At 46.9% G+C, this 18,261-nt stretch overlaps 1 protein-coding gene across 1 annotated transcript in view; it reads right to left on the bottom strand.

The window, feature by feature from the left end:
* The window catches only part of SLC24A3 (solute carrier family 24 member 3), a 471,543-nt gene that overhangs the window by 400,322 nt on the left and 52,960 nt on the right, over nt 1-18,261 (bottom strand). Inside the window, exon 2 of the mRNA XM_004433710.3 lies at nt 6,233-6,361. Within this exon, the coding sequence (XP_004433767.2) occupies nt 6,233-6,361 (129 nt within the window). The remainder of the gene's footprint in view (nt 1-6,232; nt 6,362-18,261) is intronic.

Genomic DNA, 18,261 nt, shown 5'->3' with positions numbered 1-18,261 from the left:
TAGTTCTTTCCTGGGTTCAAACCCAAGGAAACACTGAGGTGACTGAAATTTGTCATTCCTAATATTTTGGATATATTGGGATAAATAAAATATATTATTGGGGCAGGCCCGGTGGCGTAGCGGTTAAGTTCGCATGCTCCGCTTCAGCGGCCTGAGGTTCACAGGTTCGGATCCCAGGCACGGACCAATGCACTGCTTGTCGAGCCAGGCTGTGGCGGCGTCCCATATAAAGTAGAGGAAGATGGACACAGACGTTAGCCCAGGGCCAATCTTCCTCAGCAAAAAGAGGAGGATTGGCGACAGATGTCAGCTCAGGGCTAATCTTCCTTGCACACACAAAAATATGTACATATATTGTTAAAATTAACTTCACCTGGGGGCCGGCCCAGTCGCGCAAGCGGTTAAGTGTGCGCACTCTGCTGCGGCAGCCCGGGTTCACCAGTTCAGACCCCGGGCACGGACCGACGCACTGCTTGGCAAGCCATGCTGTGGCGGCATCCCATATAAAGTGGAGGAAGATGGGCACGGATGTTAGCCCAGGGCCAGTCTTCCTCAGCAAAAAAAGAGGAGGATTGGCAGATGTTAGCACAGAGCTGATCTTCCTCAAAAAAAAAAATTAACTTCACCTGTTTCTTTTTACTTTTTCAATGTAGCTACTAGAAAGTTTAAAATTACATCTGTGGCTTGCACTGTATTTCTACGGGACAGTGCTGCTCTAGATCATGCAAATGCCGGATTTTCTATCGAATTATCAGTATGCATTGACTATCCATGTGTGGTAGTTGGCAGGCTCTACTCTGTTTCTGACAAGCCCTGTGACCTTGGGTAGGTTGTTCATCCCCTCTGGATCTCCTTTTTTTTATGTAAAAGAAAGTGACTTGGACCTTTTATGCTTTGTAGACTGGTCATGCCCAGCCCTGTGATTTTAAACCAGCTGACCCTGATGTTATGGTTTAAACTCAAAAACAGGAGGATCTCAACACTCTGTTCACCTGCACCCTGAACCAGCCTACCCTGCGTGCCAATCTGTATCTGGCCTCCAGTTCTTGTTCAAGGTCCACACTCACCCCTTGGACTTACCCCATACCACGTCTCTTGTACAGGCCTCTGGCTTCCCTCCTCTATTACGACTCATATTCAACTCTTAGAACATGTGGTTTCTGGGCATTCCAGTAAATGCCTGATCCAGCAAACACTCCTGGCACACCCCCTTAGGGTCAGGGCCCTGCCAGCCTCTCCTTGGTCCTGCAACACAGGCCCACGGTGTCTTCCCATCTCCAGAGAGCTTAGACCCAACTACGCCAGGCAGCAAGAAGGAGCTGAGCCCTTTATCAAAAGAAGCTCCGGCAACCTCAGAGTGGAGCCCATGCCAAGGCTATCGTTTTAAAGAGTTTCCTTCTTGCAAAGTTTATTTGAAAGAGGCACTCTGAGGAAAAGCTCATTTCCTTAAAATATCAAAGAGCTAAAAACCAAAAGATGATAGATTTTTCTGGAGGCAGACTGCAAAGTGTATAAATACAATTCTGCAAAGTATACAAATATTACAAAGAACTCATTTCTGCTACAGTTGTCCACTACCCTCAACATTACATTTAGCTAACTTACTTTTCTGTAGATCAAATTTATTCAAAGTTAAATTTCACTTAATAGGTCATCTGAGTAAACAGTTTCAAGTGTTATTTGCCAAAAAACAATATGTTTCCAGGCTCCAGATGAAATCGACAGTGTCAGGCTAAGAAAACAACCTTAAAAATTCACAGAGGGCATAACAATTGCAGAAAAATTGGAGCCCAGAGGTAAGTCTTTTTCATGCAGTTCTGGAGGTAAAAATTACAAATTTCCACCAAAAACATGTCTTTGAGGGGCAGGGGAAGGGCATAACAATTGCAGAAAAATTGGAGCCCAGAGGTAAGTCTTTTTCATGCAGTTCTAGAGGTAAAAATTACAAATTTCCACCAAAACCACGTCTTTGAGGGGCAGGGGAAGAATGCCATTTTTTAAAAACAATCCAAAATGTATAAAGCAACATGTTTTTAAACTGGCAGCTGTCACACGAGGAATGTGCCATCTTAATGTTGCCACACCAACTACAGACAGCACTGCCACTTGATAACGGGCACCCTGCATCCTGCTCTTCCCCTGGGTGGGTGCTCTGGGGCCCTGGTTTTCAGAGAGGTAGAGAGGGAGGTGGAGGTGGGGAGGAAGAGGTGGAGGAGGAGAGGAAAAGGGAGGGAGTGTGAGGGGCAGAGGGAGTAAAAGGAGGGCTGAGGTATGACACGGAGTTTCACAAACACAAAGAAGTCATCAAGGGAAGTGGAACAACGGCATCTCGGGGTGAAAGTTTTTGTGAATCTCTATTCTTGAAATTTCTTGGAATTATTGGATTTGTTTAATGGAAGGGATATAAGGAATAAACCAGTTGCAGGTCTATTTCATAGGTGAGGAAATGGACATCTGAGAAGCAAACCAGCCCCACACCCAAACAGAGAATACAATCAGAAGAGAGGTCATTCCATTTCCAGTCTCTGAATCTACTCTACTTACTCTGATGGCATCTAAAGCCAGGGGTTCTGAACACAGTCTGAGAAGACCTGTGACATCACAAGTAGCACCAAGTGTACTTTATGACAAGAGCCAAATTAACTCCTGCCCGTGACCCTGGCACCATTACACACATGACCAAGGCACACGCTGGCACCCCAAACGCTCAGGTTCCTGTGTGAATAATCACCCCTCCAAGCAGAGAGGTAACCCTAATGCATGGTCATCTTTGTAAGTACACTAACGCTCTGCTGACAGCATCACTAATAGGAAGGAAGCTGGTCCAGAAACCATGTGGCTCACTTCCTAGCCCCTACATTTAAGATCTTTGAGAGCAGACGCCGCTACATTCAACCAGCAAAAGTAATATTCATTGCATGCAGGGCCGCTTTGACCTCTTAAGGGACACTGGGCAACGTTTTGTGAATGGACTCACCCTGGGCTCATGCAAGCTTGGTCCTCTCACCCTACAGTAAGTTAGAGGTAGAGAAGATGAATACTTTTAAATTTTAATTCTAAGTCAGGACCTTACGATTGCTTTGGCTCACAGCTTTCTTTCATAAAACATCTGTTTAGTGAAGTCTGAGAAGCAGACTTCCAACAGCATTCTGGAAAGAGCACCAAGGCAACTGGGAGTCCTGTGTGTCTGTGGCAATGTTTTGATCACCTTGTGGAAACAGAGGATTCCTCATAGGCGGTTGTGCTCATCACCAAGGCGAGATCTTCAAAGCTTGCTGTGCTTGAGGCTCTCTGTCCAGCTGGCTGACTGCCCGGCCCTGGGCCACCTGAGGAAGCAGCCTGCTGACTGAACCAGACAGGCCATATCTGCCCATCCCCGTGAGCAGGGGCTGGAGCATGCAGCTCCATGACGCTCCTGTAACGGAGGGGTGGCCGCCCCCAGCAGACAGTGGGAAATTCATGAGCGAGCTCCTACTGTAGAGCTATCCTACACGGGGTACTAAGCTGTTCCTACTTTATTACTTCATTACCAATTTTCACAGCAGTCGTGAAAGGTCAGAATACTTATCGCGATTTCACAGAGAAGCAGAGAGATGCTTAGAGAACCTGACTATTCTGCCCAAAGCCCACAACTTCTAAGCTAGGATTCAAACCCAGGTGAATGTGACCCCAAGACCCAGGTAAGAGACGGTGCTCTCAGATTTACACATCCACTCTATATCCTTGAGATGTCTGTAACTGAGCTGGAAAAACAAGAGATATGTCCAAAGACAAATGGAAGTTCTAGACCTGCCTGTCCAATAGAGCTTTTGGCGATGAAGGAACTATTCTGTGGTCTAGGTTGCCCAATACAGTAGCCACTAGCCACATGCAGCTATTAGGTATTTGACATGTGGCTAGTGCAACTGAGAATCTGAATTTTTAATTGGATTTAATTTGAATTAATTTGAATTTAAGTTGCAACTGAATGCCCATATTGAACAGCGTAGTTGGAGACATTTTGTACCAAAAACATTCAGAGAACAGAGTGGTCACAGCAGTCTGGGGTGCTCAAAGCAGTCTTCGTGAAGGACAGAGGCTCCAGGCGGACTCTTGGGGTGTTAGGATTTGAAGAGGACCCTTCCTGTCTTGGGCATGATCATCTTCCTTATAGAATCTGGTTCAGAGTCAAGGGCCCCAGAAGCCAAGCCCAGCCCCCAGAGTCCACAGACGAGGAAATCAAGAATGCCTCGCCAGGTCCTTCTTCTCAGCCAGCTCTCCACAGCATGACGAGCTTTCCTTTGCTCCTCCACGGTCCTCCTGAAGCCCTTCCTTTCCTCCCTCTCCCTGTGTCCTCGCTCCAACACCAGCGGGTGCTGGGCTTGTGCTCTTTTTACAAACCTGGACATCTTTTCCACCTCAGGTCTGAGTCATTTCCTCTCTTGCAATGGCTTTTAATGTGCTTTATTCTTCTATACCTGTCACTCTGAGAAAGGCATTTCCTGATACCTTGAGTGAGCAATGCCACTCACAGAGAGACGGCACCACCTCCCCCAAAACACAATCCCAACAACAGGCAATAGAAGCCCCCCATCACCACCGGCCCAATATCCCAGAGATGGTCATGGTATCGTGTCTGACTCCATTCTTTCCCACCAAAGGTGACACCTGGGCTCCCTAATACTGTATTTCCTGTCTTCTAACATCCTAGTCACCATCTGGCCACCAGTTGTAGAAAGATGTTGAAAACTATTTGGCTCTTAGACCAGCTCAGCACACAGGGTTCTTAGCACAGTGATGAGCCACACCATCCCTGCCGCTCCCTTGCAGGCCAGGTCTCCATAACGCACCACTCTCAGAACACACGCGGCTCTGTCCACTCAGCGGGCACTCAGACTCATCACGCCCGTTTTCATTTCTAGTTCATGTCGCTGCCCATGGGCTTCATTACCTTTCCAGAGTGTTGCTTCAGAGCATTCAATAACAGCCACAGCAACCCTTGAATTCTCCAACTTGAGCAATAAAGATTACATAGGATTGTGCGGCTTTTTGTTTTTTGCAGGGGGGTGGGGGGTGGGGCGGGCGGTAATCTATTTTTAATTCTTTCCAGCTCTGCTGGGGAGCTGATTGTTAGGATCCTCGGTATGGTGGAGAATGGCACTGCTACCCAACTTCTCATAAAAAAGCAGACACACAACTTCACAAAACACCGTCTATACTCAAAGGTCTCATGTTCTTTGGGCTGCAGTGATGATTATTTACGTTCTTCAAGGATGACACTAAAAATCAGACAGGGCTTTGGAAGTAGGATCCATATGTTGTCGAGCTCCTGGGCCCTTAAAGGGGCACACGTGAGGCCCAAGTTGCCACCAGGTAGGAAGGAAGTCCCAGAAAGCTGAGAAGTCCAAGCCAGGGTTGGCAAAGTGCGGCCCCAGACCTAACCCATCCCACAGACACCTTTGCACAGACTGTGAGCTAAGAATGGTTTTTAAATGTTTAAAGCATTATAAAAAATTTTTTCAATATACTATAGACATGGTACATGGCCTGCTAAGCCCCAAATATTTACTGTCTGGTCCTTCCCGGGACAAATTTGCCAACCCGTGGTCTGAATTAGCAGGGCCCTCATCCGTCCAGAGGGTACCTGTTGTTTCCTGAGACTTAGTGAGCTGAGTCTTGATAATTCCTAGTCCCCTTGACTCCTTTTGTGTTTGTTTTCTCATTAAGTTAGTAATATTAGAGATAAAATGTTCTGTATCTCCCTGAGGAAAGGCACAATAGGTATCAAATATAACAGCTGATAAATGAATATTCACTCCTTCCAAGATCAACATCATCGGTGAGGATCTGGTTCAAACCCTGTGTCTTTACTGCAACAGAAACAAGCCTCCTGATTAAAAAGCAGCCAGAGAGGATTCCAGTGAAGATGGCCACAGAACCTCCTCACCCATCTTGCTCCTGACTCCATTCCCACTTGACAACACCAGTATCCACATTTGGTATCAGCACGGAATCAGGAGTGTCATTGACTTTGACTTACCTTTTCCCCAACTGCCCTAGAAAAAGAATACAGAGGTAGAAACACACCTGAATAGTCCCCTGGGATGTCACCTCTGTTTCTTAGACACCTGCCCTCAAAGTCCTTAACATCTCTCTGGGTTAGAACTCAAGGGTTTTCATGGCATCCAGCTCTTCCTTAGCCGTAACCAGAGAAAATGGCAGCCACTGCCCACGGCACGGCGGTCACTGTTACCTGGCTCAGTGCAGTTCTTGCTGCTCCGGAGTCCTGCATCTTCTGAAGTCAGAGTGTCGTTCACCTGCATTAACTTCCTCCCCACCGTCCACTGTCTGTCCTCCCCTATGAGGTCCATGAAGTCGAGGTCTGGGGAGAAAAAGATCGCAACCACACATCACTAACAGCTGGGTTTTGGCCTTTACCAACCTGGGTGCCCAGTGCCCTAATCAGCCATCATTTGCTCAGCCCCAGCTAGACTCCCTTAGGGCTTACCATTGTAGTTCACTCATCCTGCCTCTAACTGCCTGTGGGCTTCCTCTGGCTGCTGATCCTACTGGGCCCAACGAGGCAGCCCTCAGCCAATGACTGGTAGAAGTAGTGTATAAAAACCTCACTGCTCCAGTGGGATGACTTGGAGGTGTGTACAGTAGTCTCCCTTATCCACAGTTTCACTTTCCATGGTTTCAGTTACTCACAGTTAACCGTGGTCCAAAAATATTAAATGGAAAATTCCAAAAACAAACAACTCATAAGTTTTAAATTTTGCGCTGCTCTGAGTATTGTGATGAATCTTGCGCCGTCCCACCTGGGATGTGAATCATCCCTTTGTCCAGCATACCCATGCCGTATGTGCTCCCCATCCATTAGTCAGCAGCCATCTCTCTGTTATCAATCAACTGTTGCAGTACTGCAGTGCTTTAAAATAAGGGTTCAGTTAACCCTTATTTTACTTAATAATGGCCCCAAAGCTCAAGAGTGGTGATTGCTGGCAATTCAGATATGCCAAAGAGAAGTTATCATTGTTAATCTCTTACTGCGCCTAATTTATAAATTAATCTTTATCATAAGTATGTATGTATAGGAAAAAATATAGTATATATAGGGTTCTGTACTATCCGTGGCTTCAGGTATCCACTGAGAGTCTTGGAAGGTATCCCCCGCAGATAAGGGGGCTAAACTGGATTCCAGAGTTTTCCAAATCTCAGATCACCAAATCAAATTGGGATGATGCTCCAGTTGTTTACAGTGTAACTCTCCCATGAAGCACACTTTATTGGCTACTGTCCTTCCCTGTCTTAATTCTCCGCTCCCAATAACATGCCAAGAAATGTTTAACAATAAACTCTCTGGGGGAATATGTCCCGGTCTGTAGCCGTTGGCCAATTTCCGTGGTGCAAATATTACCATTATGGCCAATTTTAAGCTACCAATATGACCTCACTGAACATGGATTAAGGAAGAGATGGGCACAAGTAGGTCCACTAGGTCAGTGTGACTGGCTCCAGGTCACCAGCATCTACTTCTGTACCAGTATGTCCTTGAACCCAAATAAACAATCTGCAATTGAAGACATGTTCAGGACCTGCCTCCAGGGGTTGGCCAAGCTAAGACAACATTTCAACATCCCCAAAACCTAGGCCAGTGAACACCACATAGCAAGATTTCGATCAACAAGATGAAGGCATGAACAAGGAAAGAGTAAACCACTGAATGCTCATCGGGGGATGAGCATATAACAGTGTTGAGGTCTCCAGCTGAGACGGCTGTGGGGATGAAGTGCCAGGAGAAAGAAGAGAGACTGAAGAGCATATCGGAGGGGAGACTGTGGTACATTCAGTCAACAACATGTTGGGTTTGAAGTGTCCATGGAGCATCAAAAGGGAGTTGCACTGCCTGTGTAATGTCGGGGGGGTCCCTTGGGGGAGAGAGCTAAGCTACAGAGAGCGTCTGGAGAGTCATAAGCGAACAGGGAAGGGTATGAGACATGTATGGATGGCGTCTCCCGGAGGGGCAGGGGAGGTGGCTAAAGAGAAGGGAATCGAAGACATAATCGTGGGGAACTCGACATGCCTTCAGAGAACAAATAGAGCAAAAAATTCAGCAAAGGATCATGGAAGGGAGAAAAAAAGCAGGGCAAATGATGTCACAGATGGTGAGCAAAAAGAGAATTTCAAAAAAGAAAAAGTGACCAATAGCCTTCACCACCATGATAAATCAAGTAAGACAAAGGCAAAGAAAGGACAGATGGACATCATGGGGTGACTGGTAGATGGGAATAGCAAGCAAAGATGGCTCTTTCTAGTGGCTTGGCACCACAGGAAGATGTGACACAAGGCCATGGCTACCTCTTGATTGTCCAGAGTTGCTGTGGTCAGAAAATGGATCTAAACACATGACAAGGGCCTAATTCGTGGAACCAGTGGCCTTCACAAAAGGCCAAATCACCCACCCAGCCACATCAATGTGGTGTTCTGAAATGGTCAATGATGAGCTGAAGGTCAATCATTCCCATTCTGAAGGTCATCATACCCATTCCTCTACTTCCATGGTGATTCACAGTTTCCCAAATGATTTCATCTTCATTATTGAATCTGAACTTCATGACACCACTCAGGAAAAAAAGAGGGAGCGCAAGCATTGTCTGCTTTGTCCACTGTTGTCTCTCTACCACCTAATCACTGCTAGCTCACAGAAGACGCTCAGTAAGTACATATCAAAATAATTATTCCCACTTCGTTGATGAATCAAGTGAGACTAATGGAAATTTCTGGAAATCACAATGCTTGTCAAGGGCATCTCACCAGTAATATCAGCAGCTCATGGATTAAGGTCTTCCTCAGTCAAATGGAACCTGCTCTCAGATGTAAAATTATCAAGATATCTAATCACAACTTATGCATATTAGCCAGGACAGCCCCTATGTTTATTTTCCCCCAAAAAAATATAGAATGTGGAGCCTAACTAGAATAAACAATAACTTCAGACTCTGAAATATAAAAACCTACATGGTAGCACATATATTGTTTAGCCAAAATTGTGAGGACAGTCAGTGGCCTTAAAATCCAACAAGCAGCCCTAACATGTGAATATAACACTATATTATCATAAATGATCTAAAAGTGTAGAAAAAGACATCTCATTTGTCTCAGGCTGGGTTTCTGCAGAAGCAGCCCCTGATATGAGGATTTGCGCACAAGTGGTTTATATGGGAAGGGGTGGGGGGTGATGCCAGGAAGCACCTGTAGGGGGAATAGGGAAATGGGACAGGGAAAGGGAGCCAGCCAATAGAGGGTGTGTTTCAAGCCAGTTGCCAAAATAAGTAAACCAGAGCTTGATCCCTCTGGAAAGCTATGGGGGCCAGTGTAGACATGTATCTCAGGCACCCAAGGGGTGAGGGAGCTCGGGTATTTATCCACCTACTCCTGGTCTGCCACTGGTCGAAGGCTGTTCCCAGGCAATGTTAATTCCTTGGCGCTTCCAACCCGCCACGTGGGTGTCCAATGTGGGCTCTCATGCCCAGAAAAAGGCCTTAGACAATGAGATGTAGGTGCTAAAAGTTGGACAGTGCCAGTGCACACTGAAGGGGTAAGAAGAGAGTGATGTAGGCAGGACACCAACGGCATCTGCCAGCCTGCATGGGATCCAGAGATAGAGTTGTACTATGGACCAAAAGATTGGCCATTCTGCTGTTCTTATAAGCTGGGTCAAAGAGAAGTACTTTGTGGTACTGCAATCCTAATGCTCAGGAAGACTCCAAAGATCTGCAAAGAAGCAACTGTGTCCCTTCCAGTGACTTCCAAAGTTCTTTCTTAGGCCAAGTTTCCATGATTCTGTAATTCTGAGAGAAAAGCTAATACCAATTAAGAGAGGTAAAAATAAAGCCAGCTATTGTAGCAGAAAATTAGAGGATTTTTTTAACATAATGATTCAATATCTTCAAGAATTAGAGACTAGTAAGGCAGCACCTCTGGATTCCAAAACCTACAAACTTTTATCTCAACAAAAATATATTTGACCACTGACCACTGATTATACTAATGCAGAGACCAGAGTCTGAGAAAGTAAGAATGATGAAAGCAAAGCACTGCATTCCCTTACTTCCCACTGAGAACCAAGTGTAACAACGTTATACCCCATTTCATTTGCCCTCACAAAATTCCTGGTGAGGTAGGAAGGGACAGTTGGGTCTAGGGTCAACCTACCTTTGGAGTAAATAAGTCAGAGTAGAAGTGATTTGCCTAAAATCAGAGCCAATCCATGACCACATCAACTACCATTTAATTGTTATCACAGCTTCCATTTACTGAGGGTCTATTATGTGTGAAGAACTTTCCATTCTTCACCATGTTTCATCTTAACAACAGTCTTATTTTGAACTATTAGCTCCACTTGCAAATAAAGAAACCGAAGCACAAAGAGGTTGAAAGACTTGCCCAAGGTCATATAGAGAGCAAAGAGGGGCAGAATGCAGATTTGAACCCAGGTCTGGTGACCCCCAAAGGCCACATTCTTGGTGGAGCCCTGGAGAGGATGAAATCTATCTGGTTGCATTATTCAGCTATAGTCAGGCAGATGAACAATGCAGTCTGCACCTTACAATAGGTGAGGGGTAAAGACAGTCTCACTGGACCTATTTCTAAGAAGGCTGTTTCCCCAGAAACTATTAGGAACAGTGGTGGGGCACGAGCATCATCCCATGAAAGCATCACAAACAAAAAAAGATAATGGTTCTAAAATCCCACTGGATGCATGACGCTCAGCTCAGCGTGGATTTCTTAGAGACTAAGCTGGTCCCATTGGTCATGACATGAAGGGTTATATTCTTGGATTTACGGAGGAGGTGCAGAAGGTGGCAAAGGGGTCTTGAAGAGGTGCCTATACTTGGTGTTTTCACTGCTCTCCCTTCACTCATATCCCAGCTTCCTTGGACTTCTCTGCTACAGCAGAGGCTGCTCCGCGAAGCTACACTTGAGCAATGTCAACAAAAACACTTGGCCCCTGACCACTGCATTCTTGGCTCCTCATCTGCCGGGCCCTGGAAGTTGCATGTTGGCCTAATTAGTCAGTGGAGGGGGTGGGGGGCATGAAGAGGGAGGCAGCAGGCTCACATGTCACATGCCCCCAGCTGAGGCAGAGTGTGTGACAGCAGGCTCTGAGACAGGGGACAGCAGTGGGCCATGGAGATAGTGCAGGGTGCCTGCTGGAAGGGGAAGAAGTTCTCAACAGAGACTCAAGCCACACGCACTAAGGAAGGAAAGAAAGTGGAGGCTGGGTGCCAAGTTTCCATTACAGAGCTGTGTGCTCACCCTCTCCTACTCTACTGCTCTCTTTCCCTCTCTCTCTCTCTCTCCCCGGCCCTCTCTTTCCCTCTTTCTCTCTCTCTCTACCCTCCTCCCCTTCTTCCTCCCTGTGACTGGCTCTTGAAAAGTCCAAGGATTTCTGACACCAATAATGGATTTTCTTGGGTGCCCCAGGTCCCAGCCTTCACACTAAGACTAACACACTTTCCCCTGTGTGCACCCCTGTCCCACAGGGCTTCCACCCTTCCCAAGTACTGGTCCCAGGCCCAGCTCTCTGAGGAGGGGATTAACTCCTTCAGACATGTGGACAGGCAGCAGTGGGTGGGTTTACGGGAACGTAATCACAAGTATCTTGCGTGCCCCTTGCCTCTGTGCCAAGCAGCCTTCCTACACCATCTCACTCCACGCCCTCACAGGGAGTTTTGACCATCTTACTGATGTTGCTAATGGGGTTAAGTGTCCGAGCCTGGACTCAACCCCAGACCTGACTCCAAAGCCCAGGTATGCGCATCCCACCTTGTCCCAGAGCTCTGGGAGCCCAGGGGAAGTGGCCTCATGGGTCAGCAGGCTCCCTTTGAGAGGTCGTGTTAACTCTCCCCTCCCTGAGAACTGGAATATTGCATTTCTTCTTGAAAACTGGAACGAAGAGAGTCACCATTCTGAAACACCCCAAGAATCAGGGCAACAGTCCCCCATTTGCAGATGAGGAAACTGAGTCTTGGAATGTCTCAATCAACACTGAAGAAAGAATGTCCAAAACCTCAGTTAACAGAACAGGAGACAGAGCCAATGGCCGCAGTGACTGACTCTGGCTCTCCAGGCTGGCTCAGCGCTCCTCACCAAGGCTATAAATACCCCACCCTGCAGTTTACACAGCTGTCTCCACTCTGTGCGCTCCGGGTCTTCACCCCGGGGTCGGAGGTTGGGTTTGCATAAGCCCACAGCCAGCAGACCGCCTTCTGCAGACTCAGTGAGCAGGGGCGAAGCTGTCCCTCAGCACTGCTCTCCAAATGGCCCCCTTCCTGACCCCACCCCTAGGGTCTCATGAGGGTGAGCCTAGTGGTTCTCACCCTCTGTGGGTCAAGAGGGAGAGCACTGGAGGCGCTGGCTTTCTGCATGTGGATTTTCACATGGATTTTCCAGCTGGAAGAAGAGCATGTCTCTGCACTGTTCTTGGTCCTCGGAAAGGTGCACAAACTGTGGGGAGGTTGCAAGCTCTCCAAACCCACCAGGAAAGGAAGAAGCCCTCCAGGCTGTGCACTGGTTCCCCTCCATTGCCGTAAAGCTTCTAGAAAGACAGAGAAGGGCAGATCCAGAGAACTCGGAGCTGTGGAGAGGCCACGCACCCCACATAGCTTCTCTCTCTCGCCGTTTACACACCCTGCGCAGTGGGCGGGGGACTCTGAGAACCCAGGGTGCTGGGTCAAGTTCTCCCTCGCATGCACTGCAACTAAGCCACGGCAATCACAGGCAGCACCGTTCACGCTGAATTTAAACCTATCTCAGGACCAAGGCACAACACCTCTACTTCAAGAGGAAAACCTTTTTGAAAGTAGAGATTTTTAGGTTCATCTGATGGGCCTCCCTTTCACTCAGAGGGGAAGAGGGATACTCCCAGCCACCTGCCCACTGAAGCAGGCACGTCCGCTGACGCCCTGTCTTCTGGAGGCCTCCTGCGCAGGGTGGTCGGTTAGCAGCATGGGTATCTCCTGGGGCCGGTTAGAAATGCAGGCTCTCAGGCCGGTGGAGCTGGAATCTGCACAAGGCACACTGGAGTCTGAGCTGCTGCTCCCAGGCCCTGAGGGGCAGCTCTCCCGGCGTGACACGCAAAAGGAGACTGCGAGACGTAGGGAATGGCGCCTGCCCATGGCTGCTGGGCTGAGGGGCATGGGCAAGCAGGGGCCTCAGATGGAGAAAAGAAGGGTGAAGCACACAGTGGGCTGCTGGGCTCCAGGCTCTGCTGCGGGACGTGTGGTGTTCAGTCGTGTCCTGCATCCAGGGAGACTGGCCGCATTACCGGCCCCCCTGCAAACTCACCCATGGGAGGAGAACGAGGAGGCTGGGCTATGGCTCTACTCCCCGCCCAAATCCCCGCCTTCCTTTCCCTCCTGACACCCACCCCTGCACAGCCAGAAGAGGCTTGGCGTGGGAAGGGACAGGCTGGCCAAACCCCTGCAAGAGTGGCCTTGGAAACAAGCCACTGCCCAAAGCACCCTGCCCAAAGGCCAACAGTCCAAGCTGACCCCAAATGCAGATTCTGCCATAGCTGTCGGGCAAAACAAGGCACGTCTAGATGTGAGACTGAGGGAAAGGTGAGGGCGCCCACATAGCACCCCCCGCTGCTTCCAAAGGGAAGTTCCTCCTCCAGACAGCCTTCCTCTACCCTCCAGAATTTCCCTCATCACAGGCTCCAGAGAAGGAGCTACTTCTCCTTCAGAGCACATATCACAGACAGAATCACAACCTGTCGTTCCTGGATCACTCCTGCTTGTGTTTTTCTCTGTGCTGTGTCTCAGTAGCCTGAAACTTGGTGGATGCTCGATAGTCATAGTGTCAGAGCGTTTCACTAGAGCCCCCACCTAGGTGGGACTGGGTAGTAATCACAGGATCCCCAAGAGAAGAGGGAAGAGCTGAATCTCCAGGAAAGACCCCCTACATCACCCCTAAGGTGTCATGCCCTTGACTAGGGGGTTATGTTTACACAATAGGCCTGGAAATTTTAGCAGCAAACCTGAACCAGAATCCAGGTTTTCTGGGTCCATGGACAAAACTGTTTACTTTACAGTCTTCCTACTTAAAGCATGGTCCCTGGACCAGCCACATCAGCATCACCTGGGAGCTTCTTAGAAACGCAGAATCTGGGGCCCATCTCAGACCTACTGCCTGAGACTCTGCATTTTCACAGATTACTCGTGCACACTGAAGTTCGAGAAGCTCTGCTACACCACACTTTACTACTTTATTCCTAATTCGTTCACAGACATTGTCGTGTGCCTTCAAAGTTCCCAGGACAGTGCTCAGCTTGATCTCTCCATCTCTGAAGTCCGAAATGCAGGGACCCCTCAATGCTGCCAGGGACCAGAAAGGCCCCCCCACTGAGCACCACCCAAGCCCCTGCCAGAGCTGGTGCTCCAGCATCCACAGTGCCGTCCAGCCGCCCTGAGACATTCCTCCCATATCTGCCTCGCCAGCTCCCTGTTCAGATTCCTTTGAAAGGCTTGAGAAGATCAGGTGCCAGCAGCCTGGTTTCAGAGCTTTCTCTTTTCAAAACAGTCTCATCTTTTCTAATGACCCTGGGAGAGCTCCCCACCTCAGGGCCCGTCTTCCTCCTGTTCTAGAGACACGTCAGGACCCAAGTCAGCCCCAGGACTCTGCAGTGCTTCTCTGGCTCCCTCCCCTTGCCCTCTGCTGCACCTGAAGGGCTCTCCTGCAAACTTCCTGCCCCTTGATGTCCTTTCCCAGATTTCACAATCTGTGGTTCAAAAGTTCAAAGTTCAGGCCTCCCCATGGAGGTCTCTCCCAACTGGCCCCATTTGAGAGGGCAAGAGGACCCCTCTCCTCTCTCTCCTCTCTTCTAGACTCTACTCTCCATCAATTTCTCTCTCTCTCTCTCTCTCTCTCTCTCTCACACACACACACACACACACACACACACACACACACAATATCCAACACGGGATTTCTTCTGAAACTTGACCGTGCATGCCTATCACCACCACCTAGGGACCTTGTTAGAATGCAGATTCTGATTAAGTAGGCCTGGAGCAGGCTGGGACATTCGTACTTCTAACAAGTTCCCAGTGGATGCCTGTGCTGCTGATCCAAGCAGCACTCTGAGAAACGAGGCTCCATTACACACTTTTAGATGAAAGCATGCATGAATAAAAGGGTCTGAGTCGCCACATGCAAATGTGAGCCCCAACTGGGCTGTGCTTCAGAGAGGAAACTTCAAGTATCCCAGGCAATGCGTTCTGCAGTAGCTCCAAGCAATCCCAGAGACTCCCACCAGGTGGGAAACACCAGCCCCAGTGGAAGTGAAGAGGATGGTGCTCTGACTGGTTGTGGGTTCCGTCCAGCAGGAGAAAGAGGATGAAGGTGAGAGAGACTTTCTTCTCTTCATGCACTAACTCTGCAGACCTACAGTTAACCCCACGTCAAAGGCAGGTACCTCCTGAATCTCTCCGATTATTATACAGCACTCAGGAGCAAATACTAAAATCGTGTGCCCACTGCACCTGATAGGGATTGAAATGAACCACGTTTCTCAGGCAGCAGGGGCCAACACCCCACCTGCTCCTATTATCCCACATGCACAAAGACAGGAAAGGAAGCAAATTCAGTTCAAAATCCTGTGTTGGTGGCTATGTAATGGGTCTCACAACAAAGACAGCTTTCAGGGGTGATGAAGATGGATAGAAGGGGTAAGTAGGGAGGAAAACGGGGGCATATGACAATAGGTGTACCCACAATTCAATGGGTGTAATGTGGATCCCTGCCTCCAAAACTGAAATCACCTTTCAGATAGGGGAACTCTGGGAAATTAAATGGAGACATATTCCTTCAAACTCCCGAAATGCTCCCAGGATAATTTTCCACATTTTAAAAGGCAGAAAACCCCAAATACCACTGTGGTCCATCTAGATCTATGCCATCCAAAAGAACTTTCTGCAATGATGGGAATGTCCTAGATTGGCTCTGTCCAATATGGTAGCCACCAGCCACATATGGCTATTATTCACTTTAAATGTGGCTACTGCAACTGGGAAATCGAATTTCTGATTTTATTTCATTTTAATTAATGTAAATTTAAATTTAAATAGCCACATGTGGCTTGTGACTAGACTAAGGGTTGGCCTTATCTCATAAGTAGGATGTCCCTGTTCCAAGGTCAAGAACCAAGGCAGAACCCCAATTCTGTCAGCACACTGCAGTGACAAGGGGAGACAGAGGAAAAGGCAATGGCCTTGAGATGGAGGTGATCCTACATTCTGATAAGACGAGGAAGAAGATGGGCTTGCCTGGTTTTTGTTCTCTTTTGGCCTCCTTCTTTGTCTGAGAAGAAGGAAGACAACCAACAGCACTGGTGGAGGAGAATGGAAAGGGTCATCCATACTAAAACCCAGCCCCAAGCCTTCTTACACAAAGAGGTATAGTGATCTTACTCTGAGGCCCAGAAGCATCCCCCAATCAGGATTTAAAGCAAAAACAGCTCAAGCTGATCAAGAAATCACGTGAGATCCATATGGGAAGGTAGCAGGGCTTATGGTCATAGGAATCCACCATCTTGGCATCTGGTGACTTGGGATTCTAGCACCAGATCTGTCACTAGCTTTGGGCTGCTGGAGAAGTTGAATCACTTTATCTCAGTTGCTGCATGTGAAAACTGAAAGGCATGCATGATCCAACCTCTAAGATCGCTTGAGCTTGGATTTTCAGTCTTTTTTTAATATACAATACAGATGTACACTGATTATCTTTTGGAAAATAATTTTTAAAAATTGTTAAACTTAAAGATGAATTATATATTTCTCTTATAAAAAGACAACTGCTACAAACATGTTAACCTTTTCTGAGAAGACATGTGGCCACCAGCTAATTATGCACCTAGCAGATATTTACACACACACACACACACATACACACACCCCCTTCAAGGTGACATTTTAACACCCAGGTGAAAAAGCAGCTACTTTCCTAGAGAAATTCATTCTATGGAAAGAGCATTTTGAAAACAAGTATCAAAAATTTGTGTTGCCTCCCCAAAATGATAAAAATCGGTAGAGTCTAAAACACTTACATTTCCTACCTTAAAACTTGGAAGAATTATGTAACCTGATTAAAAATATTCCACACAAAGAGTTTCAATAAGTTTTGAACCCATTTATTAAAAATATGTAAATACAACACCTTCTGAAAAGTAGCATGATTAATCAATTGAAACCAGGAAAAATAGGAAAATGTTAACAAAAGTCTTGCATAATTAGTGGATGAAACTGAAAAATTAACATCTTGATTTAGTAGGTATAGCCTACGATGCTTTTCTTCCATCTGGATCTACGTATCTTGGTGAATTATCTATTTTAAGTAGGACAGCCATTAAGCGTCAATATTAAACTGAACCTTAAATTACATTAAAATAAATAGAACTTCAATTAGCTGTATTTCAAAGTATAGAACTAACATTTTCAAAAATGATTTAAGTATATTCAGTCATGTTGTCCTCAATAAAACAGTACTCATAGAACATAATAATGTTAATAATTATAATACTTTAGTAAAACTGCAATGTTTTATTCTATTAACAAATAAAATAATTATTTTTAAAGGGTTTATTTCATCTTTATTTTCTTCCCCTTAAGTTTATGTTTCTTGGTATATAAAAATCAGGGGTGGATCCAGGTTTTGTGGGGCCTGAAGCTTATGTAATGTTGGGATCCTTTTTAAACAGAAAAATTTACAAATACAAAATTAGATACAAACTTAACTAGAATATAAGCATATACATAATAGTATTACAGTATTAATTATACATAATTTTTAAACAAATATACATTCGTAAGAACGGTTTGGAGATCACAGCTTCAGATGACACGTTCCATTCCAGCTACACATTTCTCATTTCCTCGGCTAGACTGTAAGCTACCTGAGGACAGCAATCTTTTCTCACTGGCCCCCAGTACATGCATAGAGGAGGGATTCAATAAATCTCCACTGGGAAATGATTTTGTTTTAAAACTACACCAGAGTTTGGTGCCTGCACTCCTCCCTCCTAGCATCCTTTCTCTCTTAATTTGAATCAACCTCAGACTTGCATGTGGGGAGTGACCCCTCTCCCACCCGAGTCTACCTGGTCTGGGTGGAGCTCCACTCACTCACTACAGGCCTAGCCAATCAAAGCCCCACATTCTGCAGGCCGTGATGATTGGTTCTGAGCTGTGCCGTAACTGAGCCAAGCCAATCAAAGCA

This window comes from Ceratotherium simum, chromosome 21 (genome assembly GCF_057802395.1).
Source record: "Ceratotherium simum simum isolate JZ-2026a chromosome 21, ASM5780239v1, whole genome shotgun sequence".
Classification (NCBI taxonomy): domain Eukaryota; kingdom Metazoa; phylum Chordata; class Mammalia; order Perissodactyla; family Rhinocerotidae; genus Ceratotherium; species Ceratotherium simum.
This window is presented reverse-complemented; position numbering and strand designations above follow the sequence as displayed.